At 37.0% G+C, this 14,157-nt stretch overlaps 1 protein-coding gene across 1 annotated transcript in view; it reads left to right on the forward strand.

Annotated features, from left to right (window-relative positions):
- The window catches only part of lrp2a (low density lipoprotein receptor-related protein 2a), a 246,552-nt gene that overhangs the window by 179,487 nt on the left and 52,908 nt on the right, over positions 1 to 14,157 (forward strand). The window contains exons 56-59 of the mRNA XM_069936227.1: positions 2,590 to 2,835; positions 9,099 to 9,227; positions 11,629 to 11,748; positions 12,585 to 12,701. Coding sequence (XP_069792328.1) covers positions 2,590 to 2,835; positions 9,099 to 9,227; positions 11,629 to 11,748; positions 12,585 to 12,701 — 612 coding nt within the window. The remainder of the gene's footprint in view (positions 1 to 2,589; positions 2,836 to 9,098; positions 9,228 to 11,628; positions 11,749 to 12,584; positions 12,702 to 14,157) is intronic.

Below are 14,157 nucleotides of genomic sequence, written 5' to 3' on the forward strand. Positions count from 1 at the left end.
ACTACAAGAAGGATAGATGGAGGAGAATTTGTCAGGTGTATCCAAGAGGGATTTCTGGCACAGTGTGTGGACCAGCGACTAGAGGAGGGGCCATACTGGATCCAGTACTGGGTAATGAACCTGTTCAGGTGATGGACTTTCAGTGGGAGAACATTTTGGTGAAAGTGACCAGAACTCCCTGACCTTTACCACAACAATGGACAAGGATAGGAGTAGACAAAATAGTCATGTGTTAAATTGAGGAAGGTCTAATTATGATAGGATTAGCCAGGAACTGGGGAGTGTAAATTAGGAACAGATGTTCTTGGGGTGGTGGGGGGGGGGGGAGACAGAAGAAATGTCGAGGATGTTTAGGAACCGTTTGTGCGAGGTTCTGGATAGATTTGTCCCACTAAGACAGGGAAAAGATGGTAGGATAAGGGAACTGTAGTTGATAAAACAAGTAATGCATCCAGTTGAAAGGAAGTAGGAAACATATTTAGGAAGAAAAAGACAGGAAGGATGATGAGAATTATGTGGTAGTCAGGAAGGAACTTAAGAAAATACTTAGGAGAGCTAGAAGGGGGCATGAGAAGTAGGATTAAGGAAAACCCTGTGGTTTTCTATACATATATGAAGAACAGAAGTATGACAACAGAGAATGTAGGACTGCTTCAGTATAAAGGATGCAACATATCCTTAGGGAAAGTCCTAAATGAATACTTTGCTTCAGTATTCACCAGAGAGGGGGAACTTGGTCAACATGAGGTCAGCATAGAACAAGCGTATATGCTGGAGCACGTTGAGGTTAAGAAAGAGAAAGTGCTGGATCTTCTTAAAAACATTAATATTGTTAAGTCCCCAGGACCAGATGAGTGTTTTCTACAGGAAGTGAGTGAAGAAATTGCTGGGGCTTTGGACGTGATCTTTACAGGGGAGGTGTTGGAGGATTGGAGAATGGCAAATGTGATACCCTTGTTTGGAAAAAGGTAATAGGAAGAATCCTGGGAATTATGGACCAGTGAGTCTTGTCAGTAGTGGGAAAAGTATTGGAGAGGATTGTTAGGGACAAGATTTATGAGCATTTAGAAAATTATGGTCTTTTTAGGCTTTGTGAGGGGTACGTCATGCCTCACGAGCCTAATTGAGTTTTTTGAAAAGGTAACAAAAAAGTGATGAAGGTAGGGTGGTGGATGTAGTTAATAAGGCATTTGACAAGTTCCCCCCATGGTAGAAAGCCGTGAAAGTATGAGTCACGGGATTCATGGAACCTTGCCTGCGGAGGGTAGCCGTGGATAGAATGTATTGTGCCTGGAACTCAGCGCCCAGTGGTGTTGCACAGGGATGTGTTCTGGGACCCCTGCTCTTTTGGATTTTTATAAATGACTTGGACGAAGTAGTAGAGGGATGGGTCAATAATTCTGGTATTGTGGATAATGTAGAAGGTCGTCGAACATTACAACAAGATATAGGAAAGGAGCAGACTTGGAGGAAAAAGAAGTAGATAGAGTTCAATCTCAATAAGTGTGAAATTATGCACATTGAAAGTCCACACTTAAAGGCAGAGCACATGGTTAATGGCAGGATTCTTAACAATGTGGAAGAACAAAGGGTCGACACGCAGGTTAGGGCAGTTAAAAAGACTTATGGTATGCCTTAATTAGTTAGGAGATTGAGTTCAAGAGTCGAGAGGCAATGTTGCATTTCTATAAATCTCCGGTGAGACCACACTTGGAATATTGTGTTCAGTTCTGGCCATCTCATCACAGGAAGGATGTGGAAGCTATGGTACAGAGGAGATTTTCAAGGATATTGCCTGGATTCGAGAATGTGTCTTATGAGGCAAGGTTAACAGAGCTGGGACTTTTTTAAATTTAGAGCAAAAAAGGATAAGAAGTGATTAGTAGAGATCTACAAGATTATGAGAGGCATTGATAGGGTGGGCATCCAGCATCATTTTCTTGGGTGAGAGTAGCATTCACCAGAGGACATCTGTACAAGGTGAGGGGAGGAAAGTTTTAGGGGAGATGTCAGGGATAAGTTTTTTTTTTACACAGAGAGTAGTGGGTGCTTGGAATGCATTGCCAGGGATGTTGATGGAGTCTGGTACAATGGATAAATTTAAAAGACTCTAGACAGACACAGAGATGAAACAAAAAAAAGGTTATGAGGTAGGGAAGGTTTTTGTGTAGGTTTATATAGGTTGGGACAACTTTGGGCTGAAGGGCCTGCACTGTGTTGTAATGTTATTTATTCATGTTTCCTTGCAGAATGGAAATTTGCTTGTTGTGCCTCCAAGAAATAGAAGGGCTTTCTGACTGAGTCTAATGGCTTCATTTCTTCCTTCCATTCTCACCACCATTTCTGAGGTTTGGCGATCAATCCACTGTTCAAATGTTGCTGATCATTTTTGCGGATCACTATCTGTCAGTCAAGGCATCATTCTCACCATGAGCCCATTTTCAGAAATGTGCTTGAGATTTAAAATCTCTTTGGTTCCCACATTCCAACTTCTGCCAGACTGAAAATTGATTCTTCAATATCAAATGCATTACTGAACTGAAAAAAAAAAAGAATTTTATCCAATGTGACTTAATGTCTGTTTTATAGTCAATCACCAGTGTGAGAGCTACCAGTGGCAGTGTGCTAACAAGCGCTGTATTCCTGACGCCTGGCATTGTGATGGGGAGAATGACTGCACAGATAACTCTGATGAGGATCCTGCTTCCTGTGCTTCTAAAGCCTGTCATCCCGGCCAGTTTAAATGCAGTAATGGTCATTGCATTCCACAATCCTGGAAGTGTGACGTAGATAATGATTGTGGAGATTATTCTGATGAGCCTTATGAGGAATGTCGTGAGTACACTTGAAGGAGAATGATTTGGGAAGTAGATGTTGTGTTTAAATATTTAAGATATTCTTGGAAATCATCTGAAAACCTATAAAGCAAACAGTGAACATTAGATACATTTTCTTCTGCGGAGAAAAAGATAAATGAATTGTAATGGGAAAACAGGGAGATAAGTTGAATTTTAATAATATAGACATACCAGCAGAAGGTAGTACATTAAGTACACGTTATTTAAAATGTTATTGCTATTTGATAATATCGTAAGCCTGGCCACACTGGCTAACCTGTAAATTGTCATTCCGTGAACTGGTTAAAGAAGCCATTTTTGCCATTCACACTGAACCACTTTTTTTTTGAAAACATAAATACAAAAGAAACAAAATACCCTCCCCCTCTCCCTTAACTAAATGAAACTAAACTATTTCCCCTCCCTCCCTGGAGCCTTAAACACACAAACATATACAGGTATTAAATACTAACTGTTTGGTGTGCCAACTTTATACAAATCATTTACTTAAGATCTATAGCCATACATTCTAAATATAGACTCCACATTTTAACAAAAAAAGAATAATTATTTCTCAAATTATAGGTTATTTTTTACCAAATATAGACATGATTGTAATTCATTGTACCATCTTTGTACACTCATTTTTAAATGTAACAGCTATACATTTTCTTGCTACTGCTAACCCTAATTGTACAAAAGCTAAATATAGTTTATTCATTTGTAACCTTGCATTTAATACATTCATATAACCCAATAAACACATCATTGGATCCAATTGCAAATCAATTTTGAACAAATCTCTCAAAAAACTTTACAACTTTCTCCCAAAAAGGTTTAACTTTTCCACTGAAAAGTTGTTTTATGGGATGCTTTGAACACATATTTGAGGGGTCAAATTATTAGTTATGCTGCTAAGATTAAAAAGCAATATTTATTAGATAGTCAAAATTTGGAAAAGGAAATTGAAGGGTTAGAGAAGAAATTTCAAAAGAATTCTACTGAAGATGACAAGATACAATTATCTGACCAAACTGAATGCTTAAAGGTTCCCCACATCTAAAACACAAATCAGACAAAATAAATCCATATTTCTTCAATTTCTCAGGAGTTAAATATAATTGATGTATTATAATTAACCCTATTATACCGTACATTAAGTAATTTTGTGACACTATGGTCAAATGACCATTCTTCCCAAGACAAAACTTTCTCCCATTTCTCCTTCATTTTATATATATATAGATATATATCAACTTTATCCATTTTCTCCAGTAACAGCCTATACGTATCGCAAATAAACCCCTTTTCACCTTTATATACAATTAATAACTCAAACTTCATTTGACCTTGCAAAACCAAATCTTGTCCAAAATTTATTTGTAAAAATTTCTGAACTTGATAATAAGCAAATAAAGAATTTGGCAAAATACCAAACTTCTCCCGTAATCTGTTAAATGTAGAAAATCTTCTGCCTCAAAACAATCCTGTATCATTCCTATTCCTTTCATTTCCCAATTTTTCAAATAGGAATTATATAAAGAAAAAGGAATTAATTTATTTTGATATATCGGTGATTTTATAGATATTTTCCTTTAAAACCTATAGATTAATTTCGTTTGTACCAAATATTCATTATAAGTCATAGCACAGGTAATCTATACATTTGTAACAATAAAGGATTCCATTTATAAATAAAATAACTAATATTATTTTTAAAAATCTGATCCATCTCAATTTTTGCTCATCTAGGCAGTTGCTCAATGTCAAATATCCTATTAATAAATTTCAATTGCGCTGCTTCATAATTTTGAAAATGTGGTAATTATAAACCACCTAATTCATAATGCCAAGCTAATTTTTGCATAGAAACTCTTGACAATTTACCTTTCCACAAAAATAACCAAATTAATTTCCTTACAACATTTCTTTGGTATTAGACTCAATATAGATTTTAAAAGATTTTGTATTCAGGGATAAATATTCATCTTAATACAGTTCAGTCTCCCAATTAAAGTCAATGGTAAATCTTTCCATCTAGATAAATCAGCTTTAATCTTATTCAATAATGGTATATAGTTTAAATTATATAAATCTTGATATTCTCTATTCAAAGCAACTCCTAAATATTTAACTTTACTAGACCATTTAAACCTTGTAATTTTCCTACACTCTGTATAATCTTCATCAGATATAAATAATATCTCACTTTTTACAAAATTAACTTTATAACCTGATAGCATTCCATTTCGATTTAATAAATTTTGCCAAGATTTTAACAAATCGTTAGGATACGTCAAATACATCAACATGTCATCTGCAAACAAACTAATTTTATATTCCTGTTCTCCTACTGTAATTCATTTAATACTCTTTCTTTGGCTTGGCATCGCGGACGAAGATTTATGGAGGGGGTAAAAGTCCACGTCAGCTGCAGGCTCGTTTGTGGCTGACAAGTCCGATGCGGGACAGGCAGACACGGTTGCAGCGGCTGCAGGGGAAAATTGGTTGGTTGGGGTTGGGTGTTGGGTTTTTCCTCCTTTGCCTTTTGTCAGTGAGGTGGGCTCTGCGGTCTTCTTCAAAGGAGATTGCTGCCCGCCAAACTGTGAGGCGCCAAGATGCACGGTTTGAGGCGATATCAGCCCACTGGCGGTGGTCAATGTGGCAGGCACCAAGAGATTTCTTTAGGCAGTCCTTGTACCTTTTCTTTGGTGCACCTCTGTCACGGTGGCCAGTGGAGAGCTCGCCATATAACACGATCTTGGGAAGGCGATGGTCCTCCATTCTGGAGACGTGACCCATCCAGCGCAGCTGGATCTTCAGCAGCGTGGACTCGATGCTGTCGACCTCTGCCATCTCGAGTACTTCGACGTTAGGGATGAAAGCGCTCCAATGGATGTTGAGAATGCAGCAGAGACAACGCTGGTGGAAGCGATCTAGGAGCCGTAGGTGATGCCGGTAGAGGACCCATGATTCGGAGCCGAACAGGAGTGTGGGTATGACAACGGCTCTGTATACGCTTATCTTTGTGAGGTTTTTCAGTTGGTTGTTTTTCCAGACTCTTTTGTGTAGTCTTCCAAAGGCGCTATTTGCCTTGGCGAGTCTGTTGTCTATCTCATTGTCGATCCTTGCATCTGATGAAATGGTGCAGCCGAGATAGGTAAACTGGTTGACCGTTTTGAGTTTTGTGTGCCCGATGGAGATGTGGGGGGGCTGGTAGTCATGGTGGGGAGCTGGCTGATGGAGGACCTCAGTTTTCTTCAGGCTGAATACTAAAATCCTGCCATATAGCTTTGGCCAAAGGCTCTATTACCAAAGCAAACAAAGCCAGAGAAAGAGGATAACCCTGTCTAGTTGAACGAGACAAATTAAAGGCTCTTGAAATCTGACCATTTGTCATCACTCTTACTGTGGGGTTAGTATATAAAGCTTTAACCCAACCAATAAACAATGGACCAAAATTAACATTTTTTCATACTTTAAACAAAAAATTCCATTCAACTCGATCAAATGCTTTTTCTGCATTTGATGCTACTATCATTGGTTGATTGACCTGTTGTCTTGCAACATTTACTAATGAAATTAAGTTAACAATAATATCTGTAGAATATCTACCTCTAATAGGACCTACTTGATCAACATGCACAAATTTTGGCAAAAAATTTGCTAATCTATTAGCTAATACTTTTGCACAATCTTATAATCCACATTTAACAAAGATATTGGTCTATATGAAGCCACTTTTAAAGGATCTCTATATTTCCTCAGTATAACAGTAATCAATGCCCTTGAAAAAGATTCTGGAAACAAACGAGTTTGAGTTGCTTTTTTCAATACTTCTACATATATATATATATATATATATATATATAATAAATCATTCAATTCTTTATAAAATTCTGTTCTAAACCCATCCTCTCCTGGGGATTTCCCACCAGGCATCAACTACAATGCTTCCTTTAGCTCTAATTCAGTAAATGAACCATCCAAATCTTTAATATCCATCTCACACAATAATGATAAATTTAAATTAGATAAAAAGGAATCAATCTGATCTGTTTCTTTAATACCCTCTGATGTATATAAACTTTGATAAAAAATTTTAAATTCCTCATTAATTTCCTCTCATTTATATGTAATCTCTGAATTATTCCTAATTGCGTTAATCGTTCTCGATACTTGTTCAGTTTTCAATTGCCATGCTAAAACTTTATGTGCTCTTTCCCCCAGTTCATAATAACATTGTTTGGATCGCAAAATCATTTTTTTTCATATTTATAAGTTTGCAAAGTGTTATAATGTAACTTAAATTTAGATAATTGTATCTTGTCATCTTCAGTAGAATTTTTCTGAAATTTCTTCTCTAACCCTTTAATTTCCTTTTCCAAATTTTGACTATCTAATAAATATTGCTTTTTAATCTAAGCAGCATAACTAATAATCTGACCCCTCAAATATGTTCAAAGCATCCCATAGTAACAAATCTACTCTGTACTGAACCTTCATTGTTTGTAAATAAAAAAATTATTTCTCTTATAAACTTAACAAAATCAGTCCTTTTTAACATTTCATTAAATCTCCAATGATAAGTAGTCTCAATTACCTGAGTACCTGAACATGGAGGTAATAATAAAGAATGATCAGACAATAATCTACTTTTATATTCAGTATGAGTAAATCGACCTTGTAATTGTGCTGAAACCAAAACTAAATCAATTCTAGAAAAAGAATTATGATGAGCCAAATAAAAAGAAAAATCTTTTTCAGTTGAATTCAACTTCCTCCATACTGAACCTCTGTTATCCGGTTCTCTGCGTCCTTTGACACTCACCACCAGGCATCCCTGGGAAGAGGGCGTCTTTCCTCCTCTGAGTGATGCATTGAGCAATGGTGGACCTGCCCTCCCAGAATTCTGTGCGGCAGAGAAACCACTCCCTGAGTGCTCCATGCATACAGCTCTTTCTCTGCCACACAAAATTCTGGGAGGGCAGGTCCACCATTGCTCTCTCTGTCTCTGTCTCTCTTTCTCTCCCTTCCCTCTGTCTTTCATAGACATATCTATCTATCTCTCCTTGATTGTTGTATGTACCCACTTTGTTGGGTGTGTGTGGGCATGTGTGTGTGTATTTCATATAATGCCAAGCTAATTTTTGCATAGAAACTCTTGACAATTTACCTTTCCACAAAAATAACCAAATTACTTTATTTATTTCCTTAAATCCCACAGTCTTTATTAATTGTGTGCCTATGTGTTTTACCGCTGCTACCAGTTTTCCATGGTCCTTTATAAATTTATAAAGGTTATATAGATCGGCACACAACAGAGGCTGAATGGCTTATATTGTGCTGTACATAATGCTTAATTATGTTATAATTAGGCATGATTAATTTTGTTTAAATACAAGATCATAATACATTGATCAGGATTTAGTAAAGTGAATACAAAGTTTATACCTTTTAATCTTTTGTTTCCGTCACATTCCTGCACTCACGCAAAAATGTCATCAACATGTCCCTTTCACACTGGGCTAATTGGCATGCAGGCGTCAGATGACTTGGGATGATTTGACACCTGCATGCCGATTTGCGAGCATTCACACTGGCCCTTTAACCGGTATATTGGCCATTAATTACTAGGATAAGGTGCCAATGTGAAAGGGGCTATTGAAGTAGTTTTAATCCTAGACTGCAATGTCCTGCTGTTTGATGGGAATAGATGTAAAACAAGCTGCCTCCTGGTTTATTTACTTATTTGGTTGGTGGTAGAAATTTCTCCGTAGAGTTGTTGCCAAAATTATTAACTAGTAGGGTGAGATGTGGGAAGGAAGTCAAATGCTCAAAGACAGATATCAATCGCCAATTATTCAGTACATGTGCTATCAATTTATGTACATAGGTAGCTCTAGATTAATATTTTACAATTCAGTTCTCATAACAGACAAGCATCTGGACGTCCATGCAAAAGTCTTCAGATCATGGAAGCAAACTGTAAAAAGGCAATCTCCCCATTATTAATCGTTATCAGAGTTTTTAAAATTTCTCTAATTAAAAGGTCCCAGCTCAAAATGTTGACTGACCATGTCACACCATGGATGCTGCCTGACCCACTGAGTCCCTACAGCTTATCATTGCCTGCTCACAGATTCCAGTAGCTACAGTTCTTGAGTTTCTCGAGATTTAAAATGAACTCTAAATAATGATAGCATGTGATCAGCAAATGTCATGACTTTGTTTTCCCTAAATGATGCTTGCTTATTTCAGATGGACCTAACTATACATGTGACAGTCATACTGAGTATTCCTGTAGAACTAACTACCGTTGTATTCCTAAATGGGCTGTATGCAATGGCCATGATGACTGCCGTGACAACAGTGATGAGCAAAATTGTGGTATGTGAAGAAACATCAGCTATATTCATGATAAATTGTATTACAGTCTTTCAATTAATATGGAGTGCAATAAACTATTGTTAGTGAATAAGATTTCTTACCCATTGTATTTTGCAGGCATCATAAGACAAATGATTGTTTAATCTGTTTCTAGAAATATTGATTTTAGAGAAAAATTCACAATAATACATTTGCTTCAAAGTAACTAGAGATATTTAATTCCCCAAAATTTGCAGTCAGAAATTAACCAGCAATTCAAGGTCATGCTAATAAAAAAAAAATCACTCCAACAATCAACATTTTTGATGACAAATCCTTGCTCTTGTCAGATTAACAAGATCTCTCAAGCTGAGTGAATGTGTTGTCATCAAATTGGCAAGTTAAGGAATATTCATGGACAGCAAAGCAGGAAACAGTTTTGTTTAGCTTTTTAAACACAAGGAAGAGTGCTAAACAAATAATGGAACATGTGCATATGATTAATAGAGAGAAAAACATTGCAAAATATTTATTTTGGCAATATTCATATTGGACATCATAATATGCATTCATTTGACAGGTCAAACAATGTACGAACTTTTAGACTGTCCTAGGAAGACTGAAAACATGCACAGTTAATGGAGACTTGCTGTGTTCATTCATTTGATTTGGAAATGTGATTGGCTATTTGGGTTTGCCTAACTTTGATGTTGATGATTTATTTTATTGCAAAAATAAAGGAAAAAGGACATGCAAATGAATCTTTCATTTTAGACAATAATGCACAGTATCAGGTCCTTTCAATCCACGAGCCAATTCTGCCCAATTACACCCAATTAACCTACAACCACCATTTTGAATGGTGGGAGGAAACCGGAGCACCCAGAGGAAACCCATGCAGACGGGGAGAATATACTGTGACAGATTATGTTGTATTTTATGTTTTAAAGGAGATAAATTGTGGCAGGTTTTTTTTTAAGAGTACGTCACATACGAACACTTCAAAACAGATCTCCTTTAAAATACTGGGAGCTCTGCTCAAGCCAGATAGGCTGGCTTCAAGTGTCTTTGTGAAAACTTTAAGGAGTGCCTGTGGAGATGCCACAAATGGATTGTTGTTTTGGAAAGCAACAGATGAATGAACTCGGAAGATTAGGTCCGGAGCCCCAGGTTGTCTGAGTGCAGTTTGCTGTTTTAAGAGGGTCATGTGGTTTTGCAAGCAGAGGGAGTCAAACAGGCTTTCCTCTGTGTGTGAGAGAGAGAGAGAGAGAGAGAAGGAATTCAGTTCTACAGTTCAGCAGCAGCAGCTGGAACTGGAATAGGACAAGCTGGCAAGCTTGTGGAAAAAAAAAACCCGTCTTGAAGATGAGTTGCAAGTTCTTATTTCAGCCTGATCAAAGCCCTTGTGGCCCATTCAAGAGGAGATGGCTAGCTGCCTAATGTTTGACTTGAAGTAAGATAAATAAAAAGGAACTCTGGTGACCTGAAAGAAAGAGGCTATCATCTGGAAAACCCTGTTGGGGAAAGTTTCTTCGGCAAGGCATTGAAGTGGCTGATTAGAAGGAATCAGTTTGTGACCAACGAGCAACAAATCTTTTTCTGAAAACTGACAAGAACCTTCCTGAGCAATAACCATTTACCTTTCAAGCACTAACGCCATGTGAAATTCATAAATGTTAAATTCTGTGCACAGTATAAGAATTACCTACAACCAGTGAACTTGGAGGATTGAGAAGTGAGATTGGACTGTGAATCAAAGAAGTTTTCTGGACTTTACATGTGCGCTTAGAATTAGAAGGCGGTTAAGTTAATAGTAATAAGTTAAAGTTTGATCGTTTTCACATTTAATGATAATTAAAAGGAACTTTTATTTAAGTAACCATTTGTCTTGGTGATTTTCTATTGCTGCTGGGTTTTGGGGTCCTCTGGGCTCGTAACAATACAAACATCTTACAGACAGCACCAGTATCAAACTTGCAACACAAACCATGCCGTCTTTTTCTATTGAAGAGGGAAACAAAAGGATTGGATGCAGTTTCCACTTGGAAATTCCTCGATGATTTAAATTTTCAGCCAATTTTGGGAGAGTTGGTTTTGTACAAAATAACATCACAAACTCACCCACAGGATCATAAAAATGACAGAGGATCAGAGAAACAGCTTCTTCCCAAGGACAGCGAGAATGCTGCAAACCAAAGAAACTGCTTGTGCTAATCATCTGACACTCTCATATTTACAAAATTATATATCTATTTATTTGTATATATGGATACTAGTCTTGCATGTGTCTTTTCTGTCTGTATGTGTCTTATGCCTGGTTGTGTGTTTTGCACAGTGGACCGAAGAACACTGCACAATCACGAAACAATAAACTTGACTTTGCGTACACACACACACGTAATTTCTCCATTTGTTTTTACAGAGGATCTTACTTGTAATCCAGGTGGTGACTTCCGTTGTGACAACCATCTCTGTATCCCACAGCGCTGGAAATGTGATGATGAAAATGACTGTGGGGATAATTCTGATGAGCGGGACTGCAGTAAGTAATATCACCTTGATTGAATAAAATTTGTTTCCATTCAATTCTTCCATTTTTAAAAAAAAAAAGTTCTTTTGAAGTGTTACCAACTACTGGCAAGTTGTGATATTCTAGAAAGAGAGACATACAGAAATAGAAGTGTTCTTTCATTCAGTCAAACATGGCTGATGTCATTTTCAATACCATATTTTGATCCTCTCACCAGACCTGTTCAGAGAATCCTTTGCTATAAATATTTGGTTTCTGTGATCTGTAACATACTGTGATCAACATGGGCAGCTCTCTCAACTGAATGTGTCAGTAAAAGTAGAAGTCATGCATGAGTATGTTTAATGAGCTAATAGGCTGTCCTTTCTCCCTGAGTTAAATTTGAATATACCAAGAGAAATGGGAGAAAATAATTGTCATGTCACGCAATGGAATGATAGCTTACTGTATGTTACTCTGCCATAGGAAGAGTCAAGTAATCAGTGTATTCTTTACTCTTCAGCTTTCTTGTAGTGATTAATCGAATATAGATGTATTTTGCTGATGTCATATGTAGAGAATAAAGTGAAATAACACTGCAAAATAAGTAATTTTAAATGATTTCTGTTAGAAACTGTAACCCAGCTTGTCTCTTGTCTGAAACCTGACAAGTGAAGTTATATACACCTGCTGCTTCATCCGGAGGTGGATAGGTTTCAGAACATCTGAATCCATGAATATTTTTTTAGGCTTTAAAGCATTTTGTTTTATTTGTCAAACTAAATTGTGGTTTTTGAAGACTTAACATTCTTGGGACATGTTCTTTTGATTTGTGTCGTGATCAGCTTACATGTTTTATTTTATTTCAGGCCCTCGTTCATGCACTGAAAGTGAATTTCGCTGTGACAACCTCCACTGTGTTCCTGGGCACTGGGTGTGTGACCAAGATAATGATTGTGAAGATGGTTCAGATGAGCGAGACTGTGGTATGATAAGTATTAGTCAATCAAAATAAAAGAACTGCATATTTATTTAGGATTGCAAGAAAGGTTCTTGAATCACATAATAGCTCAAGGAAAAATAGAGGTAAAAGTACACAGAAAGGATTAATAAAGATTAGAATGCATAATGCATGACAGATTGAAAAGTTTTGGGTCAGATCTTCTAAATAACCACTGGTGGAACTATCTTTACTTATGATGTTTACCAATTAGGAGTATTCTATGTGGTCACACAAGTGCCCACCTGCTTTCCTCCTCCAATCTCGTGTCTCATTTCGTGCTGTTCACTGATCTCTCCACTGAAATGAGAAGATCAGCAGGAGCTCCTTCTCCTAATATTCATGGACCGCCTTTTGTCTGCTGACTTGAACCAAGTATCCTGATCTGCTGAAGTCATGGATTAGATGGTTGTGGAGTAGGTTTACATAGGTGCGCAGAACTTTGTGAGCTGAAGGGCCTATTCTGTCCTGTAATGTTCTATATAAACACCTCACTTGGCTTTCTGGGTAGGAACATTGACGTCATAACATGTGAACTAGTTATTTGCAACAACCAAATCATTATTAGTATTTATTTTTCATATGAACATCTTGCTTGAATCATGTTTACACCCACTGTTCCTATGCACCTTTGTGTTAATGCAGCGAAATAATCTAATCTTCATGGTTACTTGAGACGTTTAACTCTTTGAGGTTACGAGAGCAGTTAAAATGTAATGGCTCCAGTTCTTACCCTGCTAATTCCAAATCCATGTTTTAATGTCGTTGATTCTGGCAGCAAATGAGGTCTCCTCTTGACTCTTTCATTATCCATGCAGTCCATGTTTTCCTATAGGCTGTAATGACATATTGATTCCTGACTAGTCAGGTAAATTTTAAATAAATGAGTAAGGCAGGAGGATCAGAATGATTTTTTTTTCTCCTTATCCAGCCCTCAGCATCTCTTAGCATTTAGCATGCACGTTACCTCTAGTTTTTACCCTTTCAGGAACAATTTGGCATTGAACTGTTGTTATTTTCCTTTTAAATTCTTCCCAGATATAGAGGCTTGCAGAGGGAATACCGAAGTGCTGTATTATTTTGTGCTTCGTGTTTCATTGCGTGTGAATCATATGTAGTTTTATTTCAGAGCAGAAAGCTACATGATTGAGAGCCACATTTATCCTCTTGTGTCTTATTTTCCAACTATCAAATTGTACTGCTATTTCACTGCCTTCTGGCAGTGTAAAAGTAACAAATGAATGATTACTTGTTTAGAGTCAGCAGGGTCAATTTCCAATAGTGACATGCAAAATCAGGTTGTTTTTTCATTTTTAGAAGATTAGCTATATTTGTCTGTAATCTGACGATCTAGCCCAGTACGAATTATTTTTCTAATTTTCATGAAAAATCTGATTATAATTTTAGATATAAAAATATCCCACAAGAGCCTAATGAATTGT

The sequence above is a fragment of the Narcine bancroftii genome, chromosome 4 (genome assembly GCF_036971445.1).
Source record: "Narcine bancroftii isolate sNarBan1 chromosome 4, sNarBan1.hap1, whole genome shotgun sequence".
Lineage (NCBI taxonomy): Eukaryota > Metazoa > Chordata > Chondrichthyes > Torpediniformes > Narcinidae > Narcine > Narcine bancroftii.